Consider the following 25,688-nt stretch of genomic DNA (forward strand, 5'->3'; position numbering starts at 1 on the left):
ATGTAGTCTGCATTGCTCCTCTGTAAATATTCTCTCACCACTTCCTCTTCACAAAAAAGGAAACCTGTTGTCTCCTTTCCTCTTTCTTCCATCCATCTGTGCATCCCTAACAGGGAAGAACAAAGAAGGGAGAGTGGTTACATCATTGCCTTGTCCCTGTGGAACGACCAGCCCTGAGATTTAAAGCACTACGACGCTCCTTCCTCTGTCTGGAAGCTGACAGACAGGAGTCTCTGGAACTGCACTTTAATCTCTCCGCCTTTATCTCGTCCCACTTTCATTTCTCTCTCTCTCTCTCTCTCTCTCTCTCTCTCTCTCTTTGGAGACAGGGGTTAATACACAGGAGTGTCATAGAAATGTGTTTTAATTAATGTGCCAGACCATAAAGCAATTAATCAGATACTCTATCAATTAATTACTGGAGACAGGCTTGCTGGATGAGACAGGGAAGTGTTTGTCATTGTGTGTTCCTGTCTGTGCAGTCCTCTGGCACTGCTATCATTGTCCTGTATTTTATTGCTGTGTAGAATAGCCACATCTCATTTCCCATTGGGGGCTCTGGTTTTGTTATAAGGTGTGGTTTGCACAACATTAATGTAGTTAACTATATTACTATATTAGCAACTACCTATATTTCATTCAAATGCAAAGGTCTTAATGAGATATGATATAGTATTGTAGTATTGTATTTGTCTATGTGTGTTTGATGTGCTATATACACACACAAAATATATAAATTAGCAGCTTGTTTTAAAGGTGTTTGTTTATGGCCCTCATTTGAAATAATTCCTCTCCCCAGGCAAATCACGATTGAGGAAGGTGAGCAGAGAGCCAAAGAGCTGAGTGTGATGTTCATCGAGACCAGTGCCAAGACGGGCTACAACGTCAAACAGGTGAGTTGCCAGAGCCTGACAGAGACTAATGCGCGCAAGCGTGAGGCACCAAAGAGAGTGTGTGGGTCCGTTAGTTGCTCTGCAGTTCTGAAGAACAGTCAGAACGGTGAGTCACTGTGACTAAGCACACAGCGAGAAAACCAGATCGCAGGATTGCAGTAGTGCCCTGTGAGGGCAGCATTGCCATGGTGAGTGGGCTTCTGCCAACATACTCCCCGCTGCTACCCCATAGCATAACAGTGTACTGGGCATCCATTTCTGAGGTGCGGTAAATCTATTTTCTTTAATAGAGTGTAGCGTTGTAAAGTCAGTCAATATTAAAATAAATCACAATATACATTCATGTCTAACATGGAAGATAGACTCTATGCAATAATATTAAATCAGATGACTATTTCTTTTTACTTCGAATTCTGAGGTGATGATATCATCTGGATTAAATATCTAAACCTAAAAGGTTATGCAGTAGCATTTTATTCAGTATGTCTGTGTTGCTGACCACTGCATAAAAATTGGATGATGTGAAGGAAAGACAGTCTTTCAGTTCAGTCTTCTGCCTTCATCAACTCGTTCCACTGCTCCTATGTCCATTAGCATTTTACCTGTGACGCGCTGCTAACATCTGTCGCTTCACATTTACCATCTGAGCCATTAGTGCCCAAAATGAGAGGAGTCTGCTCAGGATAAGAGTCTAATTAGAAATATCAGAAATATTCAGAGTGCAGCAGGGAAATGAAGGCTGCAGAAACTGAGATTTGTACATGTGCATTCACCCAGCACACATGCCACAGATTTGTAATGCACCAGCGCAAAAGATGACACAGTTTATATATTGGCAATGTCGACTGATGCTTATGTTTATTTTTATTATCAATGAACAGTGGCTGGTATCACAGTATTTGTTGAGATATATCCAGTTCTGTAGGGGATTTACTCACATACCCACACATATGGTATGGCCATAAATCATTCATACTCACACGCTCGAAATGATGGCTCCACCACGCTCCACTGTATCCATGTAGAAACTGCTGGCAGTTGCTCTAACCTGCTCATTCACAACGGGTTATTTAACTCATAGGGCTGGCCTGGGTGCTAATTCATGCTGTTTTTTTTTTTATCATCATCACAATTGGGCTCTCATTCTCTGATAATACCCTGGTAGGGTTGTTTATTCATGTGCTTATGTGGTCCTGGTAAATAAATACACAAGCATCTGTCGGAGTGCTGCAGGCGAAACGTTTCTTAATCGATAAGACAATTTACTTTATAATCAGCCTCACAATAACACAGTTTAACTGACTGTATCAAAGAGATAATTGGACCACAGTAGGTCCCATATTGATTCAGTGCATACCTTTTTGTGAATAATATAACATTTTAATGGAGAAAATGTGGCAGGCAAAGCTGCTGCTGTTCAAATAAAGATTTATGGATTATGTATTATATGAAAAATGCACTGTACATTACTCATGAGCATGCTATTGGCAAGCTAATGCACGCTTACATTACATGCATATTTAACTAGCATAATTATAATGACTCCATGGCCTGCATGGTGGTGTAACATTTCTTATACATTTGGCTAAATCTAATTTGTCTTATACAGGATGCAGCTCTGTAAGCTGAACTAATGCAGACAATGATATATGCCATATAATATTTATATTTATATAGAAAAGTGAATCCTCACGCTTGTTGTAGGATTCTGAGATTGTGTTTTAAATGATTCACTAATTGAGACATATCATGTTCTGTACTCTCCAGGCCCAACCACATTGGTATTTTATGGATTCCTCCATCTCACCATGTCAAAAACAATAGCCTGTATCCAGTTAACAAAATTGCTCCTTTTTCCTGCTGTTCCTTTGCTAATGGCCCTGTGCTTTATACAGCCATGGCTGGAACATGGTGATTGATGGACCCAAGTGAAGGAAATTGCAGTTGCTGTATACAGTATCTGCACTCTCTGATTTCATTTGAAAACGGGGGATAATACATTCTCATATGCCCCTTTCTGGAAAGAAATGAAATATAATAGCTTCCACAGAAATGTACGTGGAACCTCTGCTTTGCCATTAAGGCATGTTTTTTATTAACCCAGTGGAAATTATTTTATATTACAAAATCCTTGAAAGTTGCATTGTACAAAATACAAAAATGTCAGTGTATGTATAGTTATTAATCCATAAATCAAATATGTCACATTTGTAAAGATTTTAATGAGCTTGTATGTGTTTTTTTGGGTGCTTCTTTGGACCTATTATGTATGTATGACTGGTAAAATTGCCTCAGTGAGGTATATAATCTTATTAATTAGCCATAAAGGATATCATTAATTTTGTTTTGGTTGTTCATTAATCAATAACAATGCTGTATGGACTGTAAGGTTCATCCCTCGGTCTGAATAAATAAATACCTCCCTGCCTCTTTATTTTTCCTCGCTAGGAGGTTAATCTCCTTGTTGTTCTATGACAACAAGGTGGTGACCACACCCCGGCTGCATCTGCTTGCCTCTTCCTGCTTGTCTGTAATTGGCTGAAGTGTGCCATTACAGAGGTGCTCTGGGAGACGAGGTTGATGTTAAGTGTGTGTTGTTATGGCTGTGGCCTGTGTGGTCCTTATCGAGCGAGGCCGCTCCTGCAGCGCCTCAGTGCGGGAGAAGGTGGCGGGGGGCACAGAGTGCAGGCTGGGAGGCCGTATAAGATGAGAGGTGAAAGTGGAGTGGGCTTCCCGGAGGGCTGCCAGTTGGAATTCTGGGAGGTTGGGTTGTTGCCGTGCTTTTAGTCTCTCTTGTTCTCTCTTTTTCAGCTGTTCCGGCGTGTGGCAGCCGCTCTTCCTGGAATGGACAGCATGCAGGAGATGAGCAAAGAAGGAAGTATCCTTTCAACATTCATTTGCATTCTGTGGTAAAGTCATGCAAATGCTCAGGATTATTTTAATGTAAATAAACAAAAGATGAACTTCAAATGAAGGTCCACACGAGATGCATTGTAGTCTCCAATGAGAAATTTCCACAAAACACCCTTTCCTTTTCCTCACTGTTGGTTTCAAAGTGCAGGCACACTGTGCCGAAGGTGCACAGGCCTCAGTCACGTGATTCAGGGTTCAGACTTGTTGACTGTGAGTGGGGAGCTGGCTGGTTATTTGGTCATTTTGACAGGCATCAGATTTTTGAGCCCCCTCTACATATGTGCTTTGCAGAGGGGGAGGTGGGTGGCAGCTGTGGGGGGTTTGAATGATGTCTTGTGGCAGACATGCTGTGAGACGAGCCGTCACAGAGGTGCAGCGTATGCTGGTGTGTGTGTGTGTGTCTATGGGAATACAGATAAGTGGTGCATAGTGTATGCATGTGTGTAACGGTGAGTGTGTGTGACGGACAGGTCTGTGGCTGCGTGATTTAGTGCATTGACAGCACTTGTGCACCATCCATCATCAGTCAGCTCACAGGGCCGTGGCGTATGTTACCAGTGGCACAGACTTCATCCAGCACTGTCATATATCACACACACACACACACACACATTCATACACATTCAGCCTGACAGCTGAGCTAGAATTTTCTTAGTCATGATTTTCTTTCTCTGTTCAGTCTCGAGCTACATAAAGCAACAGAAGAACGTTGATCTTGGGTACAGTCTGCATTACAAATCTCGATGTCTGCTCTGTGTTGACGTCTGGTGAGAGCGTGTTGCTCTGTCAGCACTGCTGCATTTTCTGCATCCATCATCCTGTCAGTGTTTCTGTCTTCATCTTGTGGTCTTTCTGTCTGTGTGTGTCGTCATCTTCCCCAGCAGACCGTTCATCCATCCCACCCCTGACGAACACCCCGCTGCTTTCGCCACAATCTCAGTCAGTCAAAAGCAAACGGCCGCAGATAAGATCAGCTTATCAATTCCGGGAGCTGCCATGGAAAATGGCAACGGGAGAGAAAACACACGGCGTGATATTTCTGATCACCAGAGACCTGTCAACAGGGGAGTGTTTTCTGCACTGTGAAGCAGTTACAGCGGCGTGCCGACCATATGTCACCATGCCTGTGCTTGCTAGCCTGTTATTCTCCGGCTATAGGCATAACAATCGTTTTACAAGATTGGTAGCTCATAGAGGAATCTTTTACCAGTCGTTCTCTGCAGCCTGGCTTCCCCGCTGGTCACAGATCAGAACCAAAAAAAAAACGCCCATCTGTTTCAAAACCAAATGCAACCGGCATGTTCGGAAAAATAACACTCCCCGGGAGCTTCTCCAAAAGCCAGCAGCAATCCGCGTGCAACGGCAGTGCTGTCTGCACGCCGGAGAGAACAGAGGGAGCGCGCGGAATGCATTTCCTTTCCATCACGCCCAGCTTCGCAGAATCGCTTAGGAGTAGAGAAGAGACGAGTCATTTCATTTGTCTTATGCGTTTGTTTACCACGAGACATATTTTATTTCAATCTTTGTTTTGTTTCCTTCCTCATCACCCGACGCCTGAGTTCGTTTAGGCACTAGCGAATGTTCTTTCACTCCCTTTTGGTACTCACTCACCCCTGACATCTCCCTTGCCCCACTTCAGAAGCAGCATCTCTATGGTAACGGAGTTTGTGGAATATGTCGCTCATTTTTATGCCATAATGTCCTTCAGCAGCACGCTGTACAGACAGAACAGGTCTTCCCAGTCACATCAAATTTCTGCCTCATTGCAACAGTTAAGATAAAAGGCCCTTTCGTGATCTGATGAGGTGGCATAGGCAGTAGGGGTGGGACAAAAAGTTGATACAGCAGTGTGTTGTGGTCCTTGTTGTGAGCATGCTGGTATCCGGTATTGTTGTGTCACGGTTTAATTTGAAGACTGTGTGTAAGGGAGGAACTGAAGGTAGTTTTCTCCAGATAGCAGTAGTGTTAAAACAATATTGTTGCAGTGATACTGTGATCAGATTATTGGTTACATGCCGCTTGATTGGTAATGATTGGTTGGTAATGATATAAAAGAACCTCCAGATACCACCCAGTAGGTTGTCTTTCTATGAATTCAACACGGAGTTAATGGCGGACGTTGGATGGATGGATAGACAGGTAGAAGGATGGATGGATGGTGACGCACTGTCACAATGATGAAAGGGCCTGATTGGCGACTCCTCTCATTTTGTGTGTCTCTCTGTTCCTTCTTAATGGAGTCCAGGCCCTTGTGTTGTTATTGCGCTCTGCTGGGTATCGATCTGCCCTGGAGAGGGAGGATGGCGGGAGGGAGGGAGATAGCTGGAGATCAGATAACACCAGCCACGTTCTTTCAAGAAAGGGGAAAAACAATAAAAACACCACTGGTGCGCCACCAGTGTCCTTCCATTGTCCTGTTGTTGTTCGGGGTGTCTGGCGTCCTTTTAAACCAGGATGTGATATTTTTATAAAGCTTCTTTGATGTAGATATTTCTTTATATACATGGGCCATTATGGTCTTATGTCCTAGAACACATTTATTTCTAGGAATCAAGACAAAAAATGATTTAGACAGCTGGAAAACATTAAAATATCAAGCTAAAATATCAACAAAAAAAAAATTCAAAATGTTAGCATTTTTTAACATCATAGAATAGATAAAAGACTGTTTTCTTTTCTTTCTTGTAGACAACCTGCCCCACCCTGCAAAATGTAATGAGCCATTCAGGAAGCAGAAAAGGGCGTGGGCTTCAGAGGAAGATATTTAGACAATATTTACGATGGCCATTTTTAGTAATTGTCTTTTTTCAGCATTGCTCAGAAGCAATGAGGTCAAGCAGGTATTTGGAAAAGTGGCTGATTTATGGGGTGTGTCAAGACCCTAGTGGAATAGAGAGGAGTCTTATTGTGCCTCGCTCTAAGGGGTAGTTTCTTAGCTTTTACAATAAAACAACAACTACCCGATTCGAAAACAGATCAACTGGGTGGAGAAGATTTAGTTTCATTGGACAATGACCTATTTACATATTTAAACTGAACCAGTGAATTATAATTGTAACTCTTTTTAAAAAAAAAGCACATGATTTTTTTATTATTATTGGTTTCCCAACTGTGATTTATGACCTCATTCTCCCCCCTGTTACTGGAAAGAACACAGTTTGGCCAGTTGAAATGGAGGCGCTGAACTGGAGGGTTAATGTGAGTCTGGCCTGTGCATCCAGGCGTCGCAGGTTAAGCTCCGGTTTTATGACCTGGTATTGAGAGTCCATACTGGCGCTGTCATGAAGGGCCACAGAGAGACACAAAAAACCTGCACCTCCTGTCCAACATCAGTGGGCGAAGGGACCACCGGCACCATCTCCCTCCCCCTCTTTTTCCCCCCGCAGGTGAACAGATACTCTCTCCAGGTGGAGGGAGCTCAAGGGAGAGCAGAGGGTCATCATTTGGTTTGGAAATGTGTGTGGGAAGTGACTCAACTTGCCCTGTGGGACTGAGAAACAACCACACACACACACACACACACACACACACACACACACATACACAGTCTTTTCTTACGATATGAGCACATTGTTTTATACATATTTATTATGCAATTCATAAATTCATCGAATAAAAAAGTTTCCTTACATTTCTATATTACATTTACCCATAATTTTGCTTTTATGGTTTAAAAAACACACCTGCAGATCGATATGTCCTCACAGGAACGCCATTTACTGTCACTGACCCTTTGTGATTAGTGGCATGTCCTTGGAAGTCTGCATTCCCGTTCCCAAGATACATGTAAATAATATTTGTGGGGATATGGCAAGGGAGGGGGTTGTTCTGCCATTTTGGGGAAATTAAGATGATGCCCTGTGCGTGGCTGCCGGTCGTCCATTTGTTACATTTTAACTCACAGCAGTAAATAAAAGTGCTTAAAATATAATTTTTTTGTATTACACAGAAAAATAAAATAATTCAAATCTGCAAATCTGAAATAATTCAAATCTGCATATAGTCCTATTGTCATCCATGTGCATTGACACAGCCATTTAAAATAATTAAATGTTTTACCATTTAACTGCAATCACCCAACTGGTGCAAAAGCAGCACCTAGAGACCACATTCTTTTTTAGCCAGAGTTTGTGTTTCACCAGCAGGGGGCAGTCTTACAGCAGTTTTAATCACACCTGAGGGTAACACACTGGAGCATTGCTCAGAAATACTGAGGGGAAGGGGAGAGGGTGGATTTGTCATCAAATTTGACACCACAGTCTAAGGCCAGAATTAATTTGCCATTGATACTGGTATCCACATTCTTTTTTTTTTTTGATAATGGACCCAGCAAGTGGTATGGTGTCTGCATGTGGCCTAAATACAAGGCATTTAAGGAACCAGGCTGCCAAATAACTAATTGGAGCAGTGTTATTCCCATGAATAAGTCTCAAAACAGCTAACCTAACTAGCTTGCTACCTGGTTAGCTTTGAGCTCTCTCTGTGTGCATGACTTTGTCCTTTCGGACTGTGTTTTTTGTATTTTGTGGAATGATAATTAGCCATAAACATTATATGTAATACCCTTCATAAAATGCAAATGTGAATATTTGTGTGTGTGCTGCCTAAAATGTCCTTAACTCCCTACTCAGTGATTGATATCAAGCTGGACAAACCACAGGAGCCTCCGACCTCCGAAGGTGGATGTTCCTGTTAATATCAGACTTCTGATTGGGCAGCTCCGTCTACACCACATGCTTGTTGTGTTGCTTCCTATTGGTTAGCTTCCACTTGAGTTTTCAGATTGGACATTTGGCTTTACCATCTGAATACAGGTCATTGGTTGGATCTAGCATTATATCAGTTTCAGGTTTAAAATACTCTACTTTATTAACGAAATTGCCAAAAATCTTAAAAATTCATAAAGAAGAGGAAAATGAACAAAAAAAGTCCACTCCTAATGTGTGTATAATTTTTTAACAACTAGAATTGTAGGGTTTTATTTGTTTGTTTGTTTGTTTTTTCTTTTGATTTTTGTATTTTTGTATATTCAAGGAAAAGCACTAAAAAAGAGAAGACGACCATGTTCTCGACGTATAATAGAAAGAGCTGAATTGAAACAAGCAGTCCAATAACAAAAAAGGCAAACAGAACAATAACTACTGAGTGAATAACTGAAGCATGCATGCAAAGCCTTTTTTTTATCTAGATGCTGATGTACACAGTTTGGATATGTTAAGGCTTACTTAGACCCGTGACTTTATGCACTACATTGAAATGTTCATGTTGTTTAATTTGAACATTTTCTGTGAAACTTGACTTTCCAAACTTGATTTCCCTCCCTTAACCATCTCTCAATGTCAGTGGCGTAAGAGCATTTGTAAATGTATGCTATCTATATAGAACACTTTAGAGTGCAAACATAGAAGGTAACTGCCAAGCCGTGCTCTCTGTCTCCTGCCACACGTGGATTTTTCACACAGGGGTCTTTAAGTTCTTCACTTCCCACCAGGCGTAATGCATTGAGTCACTTCTTTACTGCTACACTGTGCTGTGTCTGTGTTCTTGTGATTTAGGTTGTAGTCTCACAGTAGTCAGCAGCAAAGAGCAGGTTTTCCAGAGACCTCTGTAAAAATCACATCAGCGACCATACCCAGGTATGCCCTCAAGCCTTGTTTTTTTTTACTCACATAAACATGAGGTGCTCTTTCAGGTGAAGGCTGGATATATTTCTTCATGCAGACATTTTATTTCCCCAAACTTTAACAAGCATTTATTGGAATCACGCAACGTGCAACATTTCATATTTGATAAGTTTGCCAAAACACTGATTCTCATTGCCTGTTTTAGTCATGGGACCGGATGTGTTACTTCCTGTAGTAGGCACCACACCACTCCTTCATTTGAAAAGAAGTCATTAATGCACTTTTATATATGTACTTTAAAAATGCAAAAAATAATATGAATTGTAAATGTTTCAAAGTAAATGTTAGAGTTCTGTAGTCTTACATTCACTGTAGAAGTTTGACTGTAATCTTCCTGAGGGTCACAGTAAATGAATTGTGAGATACAGTACTTCATGTTTCTCTGGTCTCAAGTGAAGACTCATTCTGTGTGTTAAATAAAACAAGTCAAAAAAAGATGAAAAACAGGAAAAGATAAGAAAAAAGTAGCAATCTCTTGACTTAACCCTTTCCCCATATGAGCCAAATAATGGAACAGGTTTGAGTTTTTGTCCCTTATCAGCTCTGAACTGTAAGATACAGATGAATAGATTAGTTTAAACACTACTTTGGGAGGTGGGCATTTTGTGTTTTATTATATCTACCACTTGAACATGTTTACAGAGTTTTTTTTTACATAATTCTAGTTAAAAAAGATTCTCATGCTTCCCATGCATCGCTATAAAAATGATGAGTACAGGCTTTGTAAAGGAAAAAGACATGTCCAGTTCCTTACACGATCTTCTCTACATGTCAAGATAGCTTGTAGGATGAAGTTGAGGTATGAAAAATGATGTTGTTTCTCCATTATCTTTCGTGTGTGGGTTTTCTCTCCATTCCAGAGAACTCTTAATTTAACATGGAACCATGGCAACAGAATCAGGGACATAAAAAAGACATTTTGTGTTTGATCCAGTTTAACCCCGGATTCGTTATTTTTGTCTTAGTAGCCTTTTTTTATTGTGTTCTTTCTCTCTTAACAGTATGCTAATTGCTTTTTGTGGAAGCGCTATGGAGGAATGTATTTATTGCTGTTGCGGTTACTTGTGTGTTAACTACCCTGTCTGAGGTTAATCGGCCCGCCTTTCGTCCCCTTTTGCATCCCACTATAGTGACGTTTTCTCTCCTCTGGTGAAAACAATTGCGGTACAGAGGGGTAGGAATGTCTCAGTGCTACTGTATCGCCATGATAAGATTGGCAGCGCATCTGAATGTTGAGGTTTTGGGGAGAGTCTGTCCCTAGTGTATAGATACCTGGAGCATACCTGGTAGTTTCAGAGCTGGCTCTCCATCCACACTGTACAGAGATCTAGCATGTCTGTCCAAAATCAATAAAAATCAATAAAATGTCTTATTACCAAAAACTGCCTGGTCTTCAATTTTATGTAGACATCCGTTTGTACACCGACCTGTGTTGTGGCATTGTTGTGCTAGTTGTGGTACCCAGACGTGACACTGCCTCCACTGTCCTGTAAAGTAGGGACTGTGGGTTTCCCTTCTGACACTGATGCTCCCATATCTCTGGTACGGGGTCGGTTTGGACTCACTACACCCATCTGTGTGCTTCCTTGCAAATAGAAGACTGTTTTTTTAATTAGTCTCACTAACAAGTGTCTTCCTTGTAGTGAAAAAGCTTTTTAGCCCTAATCCTGCCTGTGGAAATGCTTTCATTTCCGCTATTCCACAGAGCTCTGAGTCAACAAATGTTTAAGTGATCTCTGACGAAACTTCGGACTATATTTGTTCTGCTGAAATGGCGGTTACCAATGTGTTAGACTACACCAAAGATGATGTTAGATAACACCAGTCCAAAAGGCATGCACATGCATGTTCTACTCTGCACTGTACTGAGGTATTTCTGAATGCGTGACTCAGTGTGTACATCAAAAAAAAAAAAAAAGAACTAAGAACAACATTTTGAATTCCTTGATAGGAAGTGATGAGACTGGAAAAGGTGACCCCGTCTGCCCTGTTTCCATTTCCATTTTGATTCACAGGTAAATCAAAATGTAAACAGTCTGAAATTTTACAGTCGTGCCACAAGAAGCCATTTCATGCGCAATAAACCAAAGCCACCATGTTCACCTGACTCAACCCCCTCACTCAGCATTATTATTCATCGTGAGAGCATGCTTTTCAGGAAGTGCCAGAAAGTGACTGCATCTGTTCTGCTGGTGGATGGAAAACCCAGGCTACACTGAGTTTCATCAGTAGAGGCTTTCTGATTAAAGCCTCTCTGGCCGCACTCCGTCCGCTGGCAGGAAGTCAAGTTTCAACTGGAAAACTGGATCGGTAAGAAATTAGTCAACCTATCGTTAGACGTAACGATTATAAAAAGATTCGATTTCTGTCACATTGCAAATGTGACCCAGCATTGTAAAAAAAAAAAACTCATTGTGTGTTAATGAGTGAGCCCTAATCACATCACATTCTCACCAATAAACACGTGTGTATCACATATGTTGTGAATAATTGCAATCAATTTTTGTGCCAATGAGTTTTGTCAGTAGATCTCAATAGTCTCCATTTGAAAATAAAAGTAAATGTGCGCCCAAACGTCAAAGTGAACTTTATTGTCATCTCACCATATACAAGTATAAAGAGAGACAAGATAGCGTAGCTTCGGGGATTCACAATGTAGCGGCATCTGATTCTGGCCCTAAAAACTAGGCTATATCAGATTTACATTTTTTGTAGAAAACAATGATCATAAACGTTCGGCCCTGTGCTGGCCATTCCTTTTTGTAATATTAATGCTTTAATAAGGACTTTTGCTCTATGCCCCCAAACCCTTATACTTGTGGCTGAGACAGTTACTCGCTCTCTCTCGAAATATATCTGATCAGGGGGTTCTGAACTAGAGATGAATAATTTGATGTCTGGTGTCCACATGCTGTACAGGACCGGCGCAGATGCTTAATGAAAAGCGTTCGGAATCCACTTTCACGGCTGAGCAGCTCTTTTGTGGGGGCATCGTCTGCTCGCTCGCCTGCGTTTTGGCCGGGGAGAAATCTCGGGGTTCCTCTTGGCTCTCTTTAACGCTTCACCTCATGGGTAATTGAACAGGGGGTCAAGGAGGCTAACAGCCAGTGAAGTACAGTAACGTGATTAATGATGACATTATTAATACTGAAAGTGTTGTGTTTTTTTTTACCGTCTGTGACATACAGGGAAGTGTATTTACTGAACGTGGCCGCAGAGTTTTATGTAAATGAAGCGTCGTCTGAGTGGGGTGAATGGGGACACGCTGTGGACGTGGCCTTGGGGGTGACGCCGCATAAGACCTCACAGATGGCCGCGTTCAGTGGAGTCCCTCTCCAGGCTCGTCTGCAGTGTTATTAATGTGAGCTGACTAAACATGAAAAGAAGGTCAAAATGACACTAATCCCCTCACCGTCTGGGGCAGGAGACATTTTTCTCTCAATACGCTGAAAAGCAGAGCAGACACACCCACACACAGACAATAGCTTCTCTAGAATTTTTAATGAAAAATAATTTATCAAAGACATAAATATAGGCACAAAAAAAAGATCATTTAAAGGGTTCTTTTGGAGGGTGGATGAAGTGATTGTGTCCATGGGGAGGTGTCAGGACCCTGGAGGCCATCTGTTGAGGTGTGCCTGGATGGCATCTGTGATGACCCCCACCAACCCCTCTCTTTTTTCCCTTTCTATTTCTACGTCTCCTTCTTTCTCTCCCCCCTCCGTTGGGAGAGCTGATTCCGAATCGCGCAGGAGCAGCTGTGACGGATTATGAAGGGAATAGGTAATGAGAGGGTCTCGCACCCCCTTTCATGAGCACAAAACACACGGCAGCGTCCGCCGTCCCTGCTCCCTCCACATCGGTGCCGGTGGCACACATCTCTCAGGATGTGCCGTCTCGAACCCTGCCTGGCCATGCGTTCACAGCATTTCTTCAGCTGAGAGCCGGCGCCATGACTTCATTTCACTGCAAAAAGGACAGACGTTAGACGTCTAACTGCCATATTTACTAATGCCTTTCAGGAATTTTTATTTATATTATAATATATATATACACACGCACACACACATACAATACAGGCCAAAAGTTTGGATACACCTTCTCATTCAATGTGTTTTCTTTATTGTCATGACCATTTACGTTGGTAGATTCTCACTGAAGGCATCAAAACTATGAATGAACACATGTGGAGTTATGTACTTAACAAAAAGTGGAGACCTGGCCTCCACAGTCAATCGTATGAACCCAATCGAGATGGTTTGGGGTGAGCTGGACCACAGAGTGAAGGCAAAGAAACTAGAATATAAAACATGTTTTCAGTTATTTCACCTTTTTTTGTTAAGTACATAACTCCACATGCGTTCTTACATAGTTTTGATGCCTTCAGTGAGAATCAACCAACGTAAATGGTCATGAAAATATAGAAAACACATTGAATGAGAAGGTGTCCAAACATTTGGCCTGTACTGTGAGTGTGTGTGTGTGTGTGTATAAACCCTTATGTTTAATGAATGCTGCGTATATGATTATCAATTAAAAAAAAAAAAACTAGTATTTTTTTCAGAATGTATGAGATGCAGTAGATTGTTGTTTTTTTTTTCAGATTAAACCCCACAACCATGGAATATTTTGCCGCCGTTCACACCCACCGTTCTGTCACCCTGGACACCTCTGAATCCCCCTGAAGACCCACCTGTGCATCTTCTGCCTAGAGTGTGTGGCCTGGATTTTGTGCTAGAAGCTTTCTATGTGTATTTGGAAATGAGTTTCGTGGTTTAGTCTCTGATTGAGATATGCTGCAGATGTAATACTGACGCATCTAATGCAGCTTTTGCACAACAGATGACTCAGGGAGAGATGCGTAATGAGATGCTGTTTATCCAGCGGATTTGACAAACTGTGAGAGTGTGCGTGTTAATTGCTGGCGACGGTTGGCCACCGCCCTTGAATCGGGCGTGGATCGCTGTAACACTTGGTACACAGTAAAACGCTCACACGTTGCAGCCTGGCACGATCCTTTCCTGTGGCTGTCGGCTGAAGCTGAGCCTCCTCAGGAACAGCGGCAGCTTCAGTTTCCGCCTGTGGGGCTTTGCGGCTCGGCTGAGAAAGACAAGGACATTGGGAAGATGACTTTGGATACGTGAAACTGGCATTCCTGCAGCAAAGTCTTCACCTCCAACCTACAACCATTCAGCTTTAACCAGCTTCCGTTTTGTGATTAATATTCTAATAATTTGAGGTGGCATATATGACAACCATATAGTAGTCAAGTTTTTCTCCTGCAAAATTATATGAATAAATGAAACTAAAACCATCTAACACACTGATGCCATAAAAATGTGAATGAGGCTATTATTCAAGTTAGAAAAAATGTTTTGGAATTACATATAATGAGAATTGTTCACTATTTATACTGTCATCCTTGTGTTTAAAGAGATGTTGTGTTTTTAAAAAATAGATAAAAATGTAAAAAATATTTTCTAGTTTTTTTTTTTTACAGCATTTATCAGACGCCCTTATCCAGAGCGACTTACAGTCGGTAGTTACAGGGACAGTCCCCCCTGGAGACACTGATGGTTAAGTGTCTTGCTCAGGGACACAATGGTAGTAAGTCGGGTTTGAACCTGTGGTCCCTGTGGTCTTCCGGTTGTGTTACCTGATCTTCGCACCCTCCTCAACATGAAGGTTTAGGTTTTTTTAGTTAATGCGCTACTGCTAGATCAAAGCAGCGGGCTGATGACATTAAACGATGCGCCTTTGTTTCCTCCAGCTGCTGGGGAGGAATCTGGGCCCGCCTTGTATCATCCAGCCAAGCGTTTAGAACACAGCGCACCCGGTGTGCTGTAGATAAGCCCCTCACCATTCAGCCTGAGTCACCGGCGCCTCCTCCAGCCGCTCCCCCTGTCTGTCCAGGCCGCCCTCGTCCTCGGCCTCCTCTTCCTCCTCGGAAATCTGGTCCCACAGCTGCGTGTCCACCCACAGGCCCTCCTGCAGGGTGAGGCCGCGGCGCATGCAGGTCACCTGCCGGCACAGCGGGCAGCGCACGGTCAGCATGCCGCTCTTGGTCTGCGCCATGGCCTCCAGGCAGGGGGCGCAGAAGGTGTGGTGGCAGTGGAGCTCCCTGGGCACGCGCTCGGCCCGCGAGTAGCGCAGGTAGCACACCCTGCACTCCTTCTCCTCACACAGGACCATGGCGGCGCTCCTCGCTCCAAGGTCGGCTGGACGTGGGACGTTAAGAGGACCTGCCGGGATTGGGTGGGGTGGTTTGACGACTGGGTTTCGGAAGACTCTCACTGCAAAATAAAAAAACACAATGGAACGTGCGCAACACATTTCTTCTTTTCTCTGCCCTGGTGAAATATGACGGTTTAATGATGCAAAAACAAACGTTTGCACTGTAAATATTTGACCGTGCTTTTAATGAACACAAACACAAACTTAATATCCCATCACTAGCGGCAGTCTAAACAGGCCCATCTGCGGCTCGAGCGTAATTTGACACTCGGCTGTGCGCGGCACAAGCAGGTGCCAGAATTTGCATTGTGCGCCGTATTTGAATAATATTCATTTTCCTGGCTGCCGGCCACCTGTTCCGCTGGAATAATTGATGATGGCGTTTTGACCTGTACAAGCATGACCTCTGGCCCCTTGACTACTGATGCCTTCGATGCAATTGTCCAAATGGAGCAGAGTCATGTCTGTAGCAAATTAAATGAGCCCACGTGGGGAATAAAAGACTGCAGACCAAAACTATTTAGATTTTATGTGGCCTAAAGTGTCATAGTTTCAACTGAACTTCATATCCAGACAGAAAACTGCATTTAAAATCTCTGTATTTTTATTACATTCTGTATCGGGGGGAATTCCAGCAAAAATCCCGGTGTTGGATAAAATATCGGTGTTGGATAAAATATGTGTATTTTCATTTCAATGATGATCTGCTATCACCTGTCAAATCCAACTGTTCACGTCTTCAGAATGGTAGTTAACAGTCTCATCATCTAACGCTAGTCAAGTTTTTATATATATTTTGAAATGTTGAACATCATATATACTTTAACTCAGCAGAAAGTGTCATGGATTGGAAACACTTACAGAGGGCAGCTTGTCATTCCAGTCCAGTTCCCTGTCGGTGGAGCCGGCTCCGCTGCGAATGAAGTTTGGCGCAGCTCCTCGCCTCTTTAAGCCCCACTTTGGAGATGTCATGTGTGGAAGTGTCCTCCTCGCCCCCCTCCCCCTGTCCCGCCGGCGTGTATGGCGGAGCAGCTGTGTGTGCGGTGGAGGGGTGGCAGTTGTGGGACTGGATGTTTTAAACACCCATTAGGCACAGTGGGAGGGAGGCGCTCTCTCTCTCTCTCTCTCTCTGCCTGCCTGCTTGCCAGCTTCCAAGATCCCTTTGTTCCCGAACTCGGCAGCTGACAGGGAACAGGTGGGGTGAAGTTCAGGAAGAGGAAGACTGCAAAATTCTCCAGAAGTGCGTCCAGCGCTGTCAATACACAGGAAGCATAAAGATACAACAGTCCAGGTTCCAAGAAGGCCCATACCCATGCCGGTAGGGTGGTAGTCACCTAGTGGGTAGCATACTTGCCTATGAAACCAGAAGACCCAGGTTCAAACCCCACTTACCACCACTACCACTGTGTCCCTCGGGAAGACACTTAACCCTAAGTGTCTCCAGAGGGGACTGTCCCTGTAACTACTGATTGTAAGTCGCTCTGGATAAGGGCGTCTGATAAACGTAAATATTCTACTTTGGCAGACGCTCTTTATCAGAGCAACATAGATACGTGCTCTAAAATGTCCATTATTGAAATCCCTTGTTTGGTTCTCTAGGACCTGATCTGTAGATACCATCCGCTTAATGACTTTTAATATACACAAGAGCCCTTTTTAATCTAAGTATTTCCTACAAATGGAGGTTTTCAGCTTGTGTTTGAAGATCTTCAGTGACTCGACTTTGAACTTCTGGTGGAAGTGCATTCCACCACCTGGTCTCCAAGACTCTAGACAAGAGTCTAGATGAACGCTTTCCTAGAGAGATCGAGGTGCAGAGCGAGCAGCGACGACGGATCTGAGGTAGGAGGGCATGACCCTTTCTTGGCTTTGTAGGCAAGCATCAGCATTCTGGGGAGGGAACGCCGCAGTGGAGTAGTGAGGCAGGAACAGAGGACATTTTGTCCGTTATGCAAATAGTAGAAAACCAGTGGTTTGCTTTGCAAAATTGTTGCACAAAAACACGACTCTGTGAAAGTCCCACGGTGCAAAATCACCAGATTGAGTCAAGGTTCACATGATAAATGCCCATCCTTCCCTCTTTCAGGCACCAGATTTTTGGCCTTTTACTCTCTGGGTAATAGGTTATACATTAGGTTATATATTAGCACAACAGATTTGCGCCGGGGTGAGAATTCCCTCGCTATAAATGACCAGGAACTGACCGGTGTGTGACCGTGACAGCCTGAAACCGGACCCTGTCACCACGGCTCTCTGAGTTGTAACTAAGGCGTAGTAATAGAAATCCAGCTATTCCCACCTCCTTGCGGGATGTGTGGTGTCACAGATCACCCACAGATCACCCTTCCGAGCAGATATGTATTTAATATTGAAGTGATTTATGTCTCCCCCTGCTGTTCAAACTCACGTCCACACGTCCATGTGAATCATTGTTATTGATCATACCAGAAATATATAAGTAACTATTAACCCAATATATATTAGACATAATACGTCATTACGTATGACGTTGTATTTTATATTTGACATTAAAAGAAGAAAAGAGTGGGCTCGTCCGGGATTTGAACCCGGGACCTCTCGCACCCAAAGCGAGAATCATACCCCTAGACCAACGAGCCGCTTGCAAAACGATGTCGCTCTCTTATACACGAATGTTCTGTCCTCCAGAAGTTCGGCAAGTTAAATGCGGATTCCAGACCTGGCGTGCGGTTTGACTCCAGATCGCTTTATTCCACGGACGGCGCCGCGTTGTGGTGACTCGGTACGCCGGGAAAAGGAAGGGCTCGTCCGGGATTTGAACCCGGGACCTCTCGCACCCGAAGCGAGAATCATACCCCTAGACCAACGAGCCACGTGCTTCGATCTCCCGAACACCTCCCCCTTCTACAGAATGTCAGGACGTCCAAATGACGTCACACGATGACGCGCACGTCTACTGGACGCAGACGTTTTGGTTTTATTTTTTTTAAACACTCTAAAAAAAAATGTTCCAGGACAAATCCGGAGCGAGTGATGGGTTACAGGTGGACGCGGACGCCGGTAGTACGTCGTGTCGCCGCGGTCTCATCCAGAGGCTTTCAGGCTGATGGTGGGTTACACGAACGTTCTTTAAACGTTACACGTAGCACCTGGTTCAGGTGAGACGTTGTTTCGTTTCACTACGTGCTTTATAGCATGTATGTAGCTGAAATGACAATGAAAATGTTTTTTTTTTTTTTCGGAAATGACATTTTGGACATGGCAAAACGCACAATGTACACGGAATTTGTAAATGTGCGCGTCTTAGTGCCTTTTGTGCTTCCATACTTGTGCCTACTTTGCTTTACGATTTGTAACGTACCGGATGCTGTATTCTGGAGGGAGAAAATCTGTTCCTGGCCATTGTCGTCCCATGCATCTTTGCCAGTGTTGCCAGGTTCTGCACAAATAGCTTAACAAAACAATCATGGTAAACAGTTCTATTAGCTTTTTTCTCTCGACCAACAGCTTTAAATATAAATACAGTGAGTGGGTATTCCCTTTCTCAGGTCATTTATGTATTTGTTTTTGCATTTTTGCTGAGCCTTTTTCCCCATCCCGAGATCTGGCAACCGCGGTCTCAACTGTAGTCAGCGACGCTGCTGAAGTATAAACATGCACTTCACTGTTGGGTTGTTAAGTTGGAACGAGGGTAGGTTTTTAAACTTTTTTTAAATCGCGCGTTTCGTTGTCATGTTTTATTTCTTCTTATTCTATTTACCCGAGAGGAGTGTTAGCGGGTGTTTTGAAGGTCTTGGAGAACTCTGGTAATTATGGAACGGTGGGTCTGAATTAGCTGGCTAACGTTAGCCAGCCAGCTAAGCTACCGCTAACAAATCAAGGTTTCTTACATTTTGTAGACCATTTATATGCGAGGAGAGTTTTGTATTACGGCGTCCAGGCAACGTAGTATTTTTACTCTGTTATTAACTATCGTTCCGTGTATTAGACAGAAGCGGAGTGAATTCCCCTGTGCAGTGTGATGAAGGCTTCTGGCGTGTGTTCTGGCAGTTGAAAACCCTCTCATTCAAAAAGTATTTCCGACAAACCTAACACTTACACACGCACATGCGTACCCACTGTACAAAATTATATATATATAAATTTCTTTCTTCGTCTAAGCACTTAACAATCTCCGAACATGCTCTTTGCTGACAAGTTAGGCCTTATCAGAGCTCTTAAACTCAAAATCTATAGAAATCGAATGAGAATTGCTGGTGTCTTCCTCCTGTAAGTCGCTTTGGATAAAAGCGTCTGCAAAATAAAGTAAAGTGTTTGGCAGGTTCGGTGTCCGTTGGTATAATGACGAGGTGAGGAACAGTGAACATGGATGCTTTTCTGGGGACCCTGCGGGACCAGGACGCCAGGCAAGTGGTGCAGTCCTAGCTGCTGTTGATCACGTTTGGGTCTTTGAAATGATTCTGATAAGTTTTTTTTTCTTCTTCTCAGCTCCATCCTGGCCTCCTGTGAGCCCGAGCTGCAGGAGCTCCTGCGCCAGATTGACATCATGATGAACCACAAGCACTCCGAGTGGGAAGCCCGGGTCCACGCCCTGGAGTCCGAGCTGCGGTCGGCCAGGGAGATGCTGGACCGGAGGAACGCTGAGGTGAAGGGTCATGGCCGTTCCTGGGGTCAGGGTGGGGGTGACCGCAGAAAAGTCTCATGTCCTGGCTCTTTCTCTCTGGTGCCCTCAGATCAGGGTTCTTGGGAAGCAGGTAGACGAAATGCGTGCTGGGAAGCAGGAACAGGTCACGAAATATGAAGAGCAGTTACAGCATGTGCGAGACGAGGTGAGCTGTCATTTATTTGACAATATATAATTTTTTTTTTTGTTTGAACAGAACAGCAGAATCTGATACCAGTTTACACTCTTGTTCTCAGTTGGCCAAGCTGAAGCGCAGCTATGAGAAGCTCCAGCGCAAACACCTGAAGGACGCAAGAGAAGGAGCCAGGAGTCGCGAGGAGGACAGGAGTGAGGTCTTCCGTCTAAACTCAAAGTTAGAGGTAATAAATGGACCATTTAAAGACATGAATGATCTTATTTTTTCATAATGTGTGTGTGTGTGTGTGTGTGTTCTTTCACGTGCAGGAGTTCCGTCAGCATTCAGCAGAGTGGGAGCAGCAGCGGCAGTGCTACCAGAAGCAGGTGGCATCACTGGAAACACAGAGGAAGAACCTGGCAGAGCAGTTCTCCCATATGCAGGTACACACGTGGCGTCGGTTCTCCTCTCGAAAAACAGAGCAGTGTTCATTTAAAATTATTACTCCCCGGGGCCCATTGTTGTTTGGTTCCGTGTGCTGCGACAGGGCGGCGGGCGGCTGCAGGAGCAGGGTGAGCTGCAGCGGCTGCGCACTCAGCTGCAGAAGGCACAGGACCAGATACACACTCAGGAGCTGGAGCTGGAACGACAGCGAGCGCTGCAGGACGCGCTGAGAGACTCGCACCAAGAGCGGCAGGTCCGTGGCCTTCTTCCGTTCCTCTCGTAATCGAGGGAGGGTTGCAGTCCAGTGTCTCACTCAGACTGTTGACGTGCCGGCGTGTGTTTCCCACTCGGTTGCGGCCCAGTGGTGCAGTCAGAGCTGCCATGTGATGTGATGCGGGCCGCCTGCTGCCCCCTGCAGGTGCTGAACGAGGAGAAGCAGGAGCTGAGAGCCACACTGGCGGCTCAAGAGAACTTTGTGCAGAGCTCCAGGCTGCAGCAACAGCAGCTCAGCTCCGAAGTGGCTCGGCTCAGCCAGGCGCTGCGGGACACGGAGCGCAGCGTGCGGTGAGTGGCCCTCCAACCCTCAGAGCAGCACAGAGGCGCGTACACGGCTGCCCCCGTCCCCACAGCGGATCAGCCGGCCCGGACTCATCCCTCCCAGGAAATACGCTGCCGCGTGTTATTTAATGCCCACCGCATCCAATAATTACATTCTGTGCTTGAAGCAGCCACATTTCCTGTCATTTTGATGAGAGAGTGGAACAAGTGAAGACTTGAGTACTCCCTGCCCTAGGCCCGAAGCCGAGTGCCAGCAGAACGGAGCGTCCGGGAGGACTGAGCAGGAGTGGGAACTTTTGGAAGTGGAGCACGGTCACGCTCTCGCTGAGGCCAAGAAGGCAAGAGTCTCACAAGCTCATTTTTATTATTTTTTTTGTATCATTTTTATCTGGTGCTAAACGTGCGTGTTGTAGCTGCGTGAAGAGCTTCGGCTGGCGGAGCAGACGCGTCGTGGGGAGGTGGAGGGCATGAAGAAGGAAGTGTCCCAGCTGACCAGTGAGATGCACCAGAGAGACATCGCCATAGCGACGCTGAGTGGCTCCGCCTCCGGCATCGAGAAGCAGCTGAGGGCTGAGGTGGAGAGGGCGGAGCGACGAGCTGCAGAGCTCAAGGTGGGTGAGGCTGGGCCGAGGACCACCCTCAGTCTGAGTTAGTGTTGGTGATTCCGTCAGAGGTGGTCAGACACGGTGCTGATAAAGACGCATTCAGTCGGCCAATCAGGTAGTGCTTCCCTTATAAATGATCCATACAGGAAATTCACTGGCCACTCATTACATTACAATATATGCATCACATTCTGCTGAAAGCCCCTGTTTCTTCAATACTGTGAAATAATTAAGAGGGTGAATGTGCCTGTGTCTTTTATAACGTCACTGAATTTCACCTAAATCCATTCAGTATATATCCGAAAAAAAAAAAGTGAAACACCTCTACATCTAAACTGTCTGTGGACTTCACTCAATCAAATTTCAAACATATTATTAAGGAAAATGTTCTCTGTAATCAAAGCTGGCTTTATTTGCATTTTTTCTCCCAGGTGACCCAGGTCCAGCTTGACACACTGAAGATGGAGAACCAGCATCTAAACAGGTTGCTGGAGAAAGCAGAGTCCAGATCATCCAAGGTTTGGGGTGGAACGTTTTGTTTCCCATACATCTTCCTACCTTGGGAATGGTAAAGCGGGTGACGCTGGGTAGTAAAGTTCCATCACTCTGTCTCTCGGTTCAGCAGGAGGCAGAGAACTCGCTGGCCTCCCTGCGGGACAGTTACGTGTCGTCCCTGAGCGCCCTGGAGCAGGAGAACCAGCGGCTGAGGCGGGAGCTGACTGAGGTCCTCACGCGGCTGGAGGCCAGTTCCCAGCGCTGGAAGGGCGGGTACGAGAGAGCCCTGCTGCACAGCCAGGCTACAGCCTCACAGGAGAGGTACGTCCATACACACACACACACGTTTCCACCTTGTTTCCACTACACTGGTTCTGGTGCTCGGCAGGTGCTGAACGGAACCAACCGAGAACAGGTCCGCATGATAATACGTCTCAGGTCACGCCCACTAAACAGATAGGGGTGAATGCACATTTTGCTCACAACCCTTCCCTGGAGATGCCCCGACCGGTGAACTGTCAGTATACCAGTGAAGAGTCATGTACTGGAAGAGGCTGGTGAGAAGCAAGATGATGCATATATGAGCTTCAACGGGTCATCACATGACTATAAGATGGACTGTTGTTGATTGATGTTCCGAGAGCCAGGAGTTGTTTTTTTTTTTATAATTTTACAAAAGTATTGCCCCACTTATGTTGATTTAAGTTTAGGGTGGTAGTAGCCTAGTGGGTAACACACTCACCTATGAACCAGAAGACCCAGGTTCAAACCCCACTTACTACCATTGTGTCCCTGAGCAAGACACTTAACCCTAAATTGCTCCAGGGGGGGGACTGTCCCTGTAAATATAAATCTTAAGTTTGTGTTTCTGCTGGATGTGTAAGGCTGCTTGTCCGAGGTCTGCCACTGTTTCCTGAAGTTATAAATTTGTATGGTTCACATTGAATGCAGTTTCAAAAACGCTTTCTGCATATATCATTGCAGCTAGTTAGAACGTTAACTTTTCGTTGCTTAGGAACGAGCAGCAGATGCAGCATAATCGGCAGGAGGAACCGGCTCCCACTGATGTGCTGATGCAGGAAAATGCCGCAGGGTTTGTGCAGAAGATCCAGAGGTTACAGAAACAAATGCAGGAGCTCTCTAATCCCTCCGACCTCCCGGACGGCCGGACCCCATCCCCAGCTCCGTCCTCCACCTCTTCATCCTCCGGCTCATCTTCAACCCTCAAAACCCAGCGCTTGGCTTCCTTGCTGAACGCTGCACCGAATGGTGATGGCGGGGACGAGGAGGTCCTGCCTCTGGTGGGTCTCTGGTGACAACACTCGCCCTCTGTTCAGTCTTATATACCGAAAAATACAACGATTAAGGAAAGATAAGCCACTAGTGTACATAAAGGGGCGGTGGTGGCCTAGTGGTTACGGCCCCATAATCAGAAGGTTGCTGGTTCGAATCCCGATCTGCCAAGGTGGCACTGAGGTGCCACTGAGCAAAGCACCGTCCCCACACACTGCTCCCCGGGCACCTGTCATGGCTGCCCACTGCTCACTCAGGGTGATGGGTTAAATGCAGAGGACAAATTTCACTGTGTGCGCTGTGCTGCTGTGTATCACGTGTGACAATCACTTCACTTTCACTAAAGTACATATAGTCCCCATGTAAGATGTCTTTCTCTGGACAGAGGCCTTCATGTCAGAACAGTTTCTAGAATGGCAGGAATTTCTGAAATTCTTACGGTTAGTTATGGAAAAAAACTCCAGCAATCCGTTTAAAACCGGGCTGATGGGGATTTGCTGTGGTGTAATTGCGATTCCTCAGTACTGTGTCTCTCTCTCTGTGTCTCAGGACTCGCCCATCGGCTCGGTGGCGTCCCGTTTCCTGCAGGACGAGACGTTGCGTTCTCAAGAGCTCCTCCAGCGGCTGGATGCCCACATACAGAGCATGAGGGAGGGCAACACGCACACGGTCCAGAGGTACCTGGGCACGGGGAAAGCCAGCGGGGCGACCGCACTCGGCGGTGACTAAAGCCCCATACACACAGACAGCGGGGGTCCAGGATGTCGATAAAACCTCCCTTTTATTGAGCCAAATGCAGGCAAATGGCAGCTTGTGCCCCTGTGCCAATCGTTAATATGCAGAAATGTTTTAAAAATGCCAATAAACAGAGAAGTGAGTGAAGAGGTAGAGACTTGGTAACTGCTGTAACCAGATGTCCGTCCATCTGTTCCTCTGTGCTCCTGGTGCCTTACACACTCACAACATGCTCACAGATAATCTGAAGGGGGTGGGTGTGTGCATGAGTGTCCAGCAATGTGTCTGCAGTGAGCACTTATTTTATTATTATTATTTTTTTTAAACCTATTTAAAACATTTATTTTTGTTAATGTCCTGTTGGTCGTGCCTTGTCTATTTTATAAAACCTTTCTAATGACTGTTTCTGTTTTGGGTTTTTGGTGTATGTGTGTGCTAATGGAAAAAAAAAAAAAAAAAACAACATTAAATGTCATATTTTGATAACCTGTGTGTGTAAGAGGCAGGTAGACAGAGCGCTGATGTCGGGGTTCTGTGGACTAAACAGATTTTTATTTATTTATTTTTAATTTTATACTTTGACAGATGAATAAAAATTTCAAAACAATACAAATCTCAAGCTCTTTTCTGCCTTACAATAAAAATGAAAATATTGTTTTAATTACACACCTGTAATCTTGTTAATTCTGTGGCATGTAGTTTATGAGTACCTTATTTTCTTTATTTATTGATGCAATTGACTGCAAGAATGTCTAAGCCCTAACACACACACATACGCGCTCTCTCTCTCTCTCCTGATGAAGTCCTGCTCATCAGGAGAGCGCCATTGGAATGTTAATATCATCCATGTGGGACGGTGGATCTGCAAGTTATTGACATGGTGCAGAGCCGGGGTGGGGGGCGTGCAGCCGGACCCATACTGAGGGGACTGGGCGGACGAGCAGCGTTAACTGGAGAAGGCCGATTCCAAATCTAATTTGCTTAGGAATGTGTCTCTCCCCACCACCCCGTCCTCCGTGTTTAGCCAGGCCCCAGTCCAGCGGTTTTTGCGACTGG

The 25,688-nt window shown here is 44.7% G+C and overlaps 3 protein-coding genes and 2 non-coding genes across 9 annotated transcripts in view; 2 read left to right on the plus strand and 3 right to left on the minus strand.

Annotated features, from left to right (window-relative positions):
- rab6ba (RAB6B, member RAS oncogene family a) overlaps positions 1–10,872 on the plus strand; it is a 63,033-nt gene extending 52,161 nt beyond the window's left edge. Inside the window, exons 6-8 of the mRNA XM_028961433.1 lie at positions 800–893; positions 3,705–3,771; positions 8,438–10,872. Coding sequence (XP_028817266.1) covers positions 800–893; positions 3,705–3,771; positions 8,438–8,502 — 226 coding nt within the window. The 3' untranslated portion in view covers positions 8,503–10,872. The remainder of the gene's footprint in view (positions 1–799; positions 894–3,704; positions 3,772–8,437) is intronic.
- A 2,100-nt stretch (positions 10,873–12,972) lies between these two features.
- LOC114768922 (RING finger protein 227) lies at positions 12,973–16,894 on the minus strand. Its single transcript, XM_028961436.1, has 4 exons — positions 16,586–16,894; positions 15,351–15,783; positions 14,486–14,590; positions 12,973–13,456 (listed from the first exon to the last, which is right to left on the minus strand). Exons 2-4 carry the CDS (start codon positions 15,680–15,682, stop codon positions 13,411–13,413), a joined length of 483 nt encoding a protein of 160 aa, XP_028817269.1. The 5' UTR covers positions 15,683–15,783; positions 16,586–16,894; the 3' UTR covers positions 12,973–13,410.
- A 1,376-nt stretch (positions 16,895–18,270) lies between these two features.
- Positions 18,271–18,342, minus strand: trnap-ugg (transfer RNA proline (anticodon UGG)). The gene has a single exon. It is a non-coding gene; the product is annotated as a tRNA-Pro (tRNA).
- A 161-nt stretch (positions 18,343–18,503) lies between these two features.
- On the minus strand, positions 18,504–18,575 carry trnap-cgg (transfer RNA proline (anticodon CGG)). Its single transcript has one exon. It is a non-coding gene; the product is annotated as a tRNA-Pro (tRNA).
- Positions 18,576–19,156: 581 nt separating this feature from the next.
- cep63 (centrosomal protein 63) lies at positions 19,157–25,113 on the plus strand. Of its 5 annotated transcripts, none has more exons than XM_028961403.1 (15): positions 19,159–19,394; positions 19,696–19,776; positions 20,025–20,109; positions 20,192–20,348; positions 20,437–20,532; positions 20,624–20,746; positions 20,832–20,945; positions 21,050–21,199; positions 21,365–21,510; positions 21,740–21,842; positions 21,918–22,115; positions 22,541–22,627; positions 22,732–22,925; positions 23,620–23,905; positions 24,447–25,113. In XM_028961403.1, the coding sequence occupies exons 3-15, from the start codon at positions 20,069–20,071 to the stop codon at positions 24,624–24,626; spliced, it is 1,875 nt and encodes a 624-aa protein (XP_028817236.1). In that variant the 5' UTR covers positions 19,159–19,394; positions 19,696–19,776; positions 20,025–20,068; the 3' UTR covers positions 24,627–25,113. The 5 variants fall into 5 exon arrangements, with proteins under 5 accessions (XP_028817238.1, XP_028817236.1, XP_028817233.1 ...); XM_028961402.1 differs by having other exon boundaries at positions 19,322–19,394; positions 19,692–19,776; XM_028961405.1 differs by having other exon boundaries at positions 19,157–19,776; positions 22,735–22,925.
- The last annotated feature ends 575 nt before the right edge of the window (positions 25,114–25,688 follow it).

This window comes from Denticeps clupeoides, chromosome 19 (assembly GCF_900700375.1).
Source record: "Denticeps clupeoides chromosome 19, fDenClu1.1, whole genome shotgun sequence".
In the NCBI taxonomy this organism is placed as follows: Eukaryota; Metazoa; Chordata; class Actinopteri; order Clupeiformes; family Denticipitidae; genus Denticeps; species Denticeps clupeoides.

Coding starts and splice junctions, on each gene's coding strand:
- cep63 (XM_028961400.1), top strand. CDS start 20,069: ATGGATGCTTTTCTGGGGACCCTGCGGGACCAGGACGCCAG. Junction 21,200..21,364: donor ACTCGCACCAAGAGCGGCAG/GTCCGTGGCCTT, acceptor TGCCCCCTGCAG/GTGCTGAACGAGGAGAAGCA. Junction 21,511..21,739: donor GACACGGAGCGCAGCGTGCG/GTGAGTGGCCCT, acceptor TCCCTGCCCTAG/GCCCGAAGCCGAGTGCCAGC.
- LOC114768922 (XM_028961436.1), bottom strand. CDS start 15,682: ATGGTCCTGTGTGAGGAGAAGGAGTGCAGGGTGTGCTACCTGCGCTAC. Junction 14,591..15,350: donor CCGGTGACTCAGGCTGAATG/GTGAGGGGCTTA, acceptor TGTCTTTCTCAG/CCGAGCCGCAAAGCCCCACA. Junction 13,457..14,485: donor ATCGTGCCAGGCTGCAACGT/GTGAGCGTTTTA, acceptor TCCTTTTTGCAG/TGAAATGAAGTCATGGCGCC.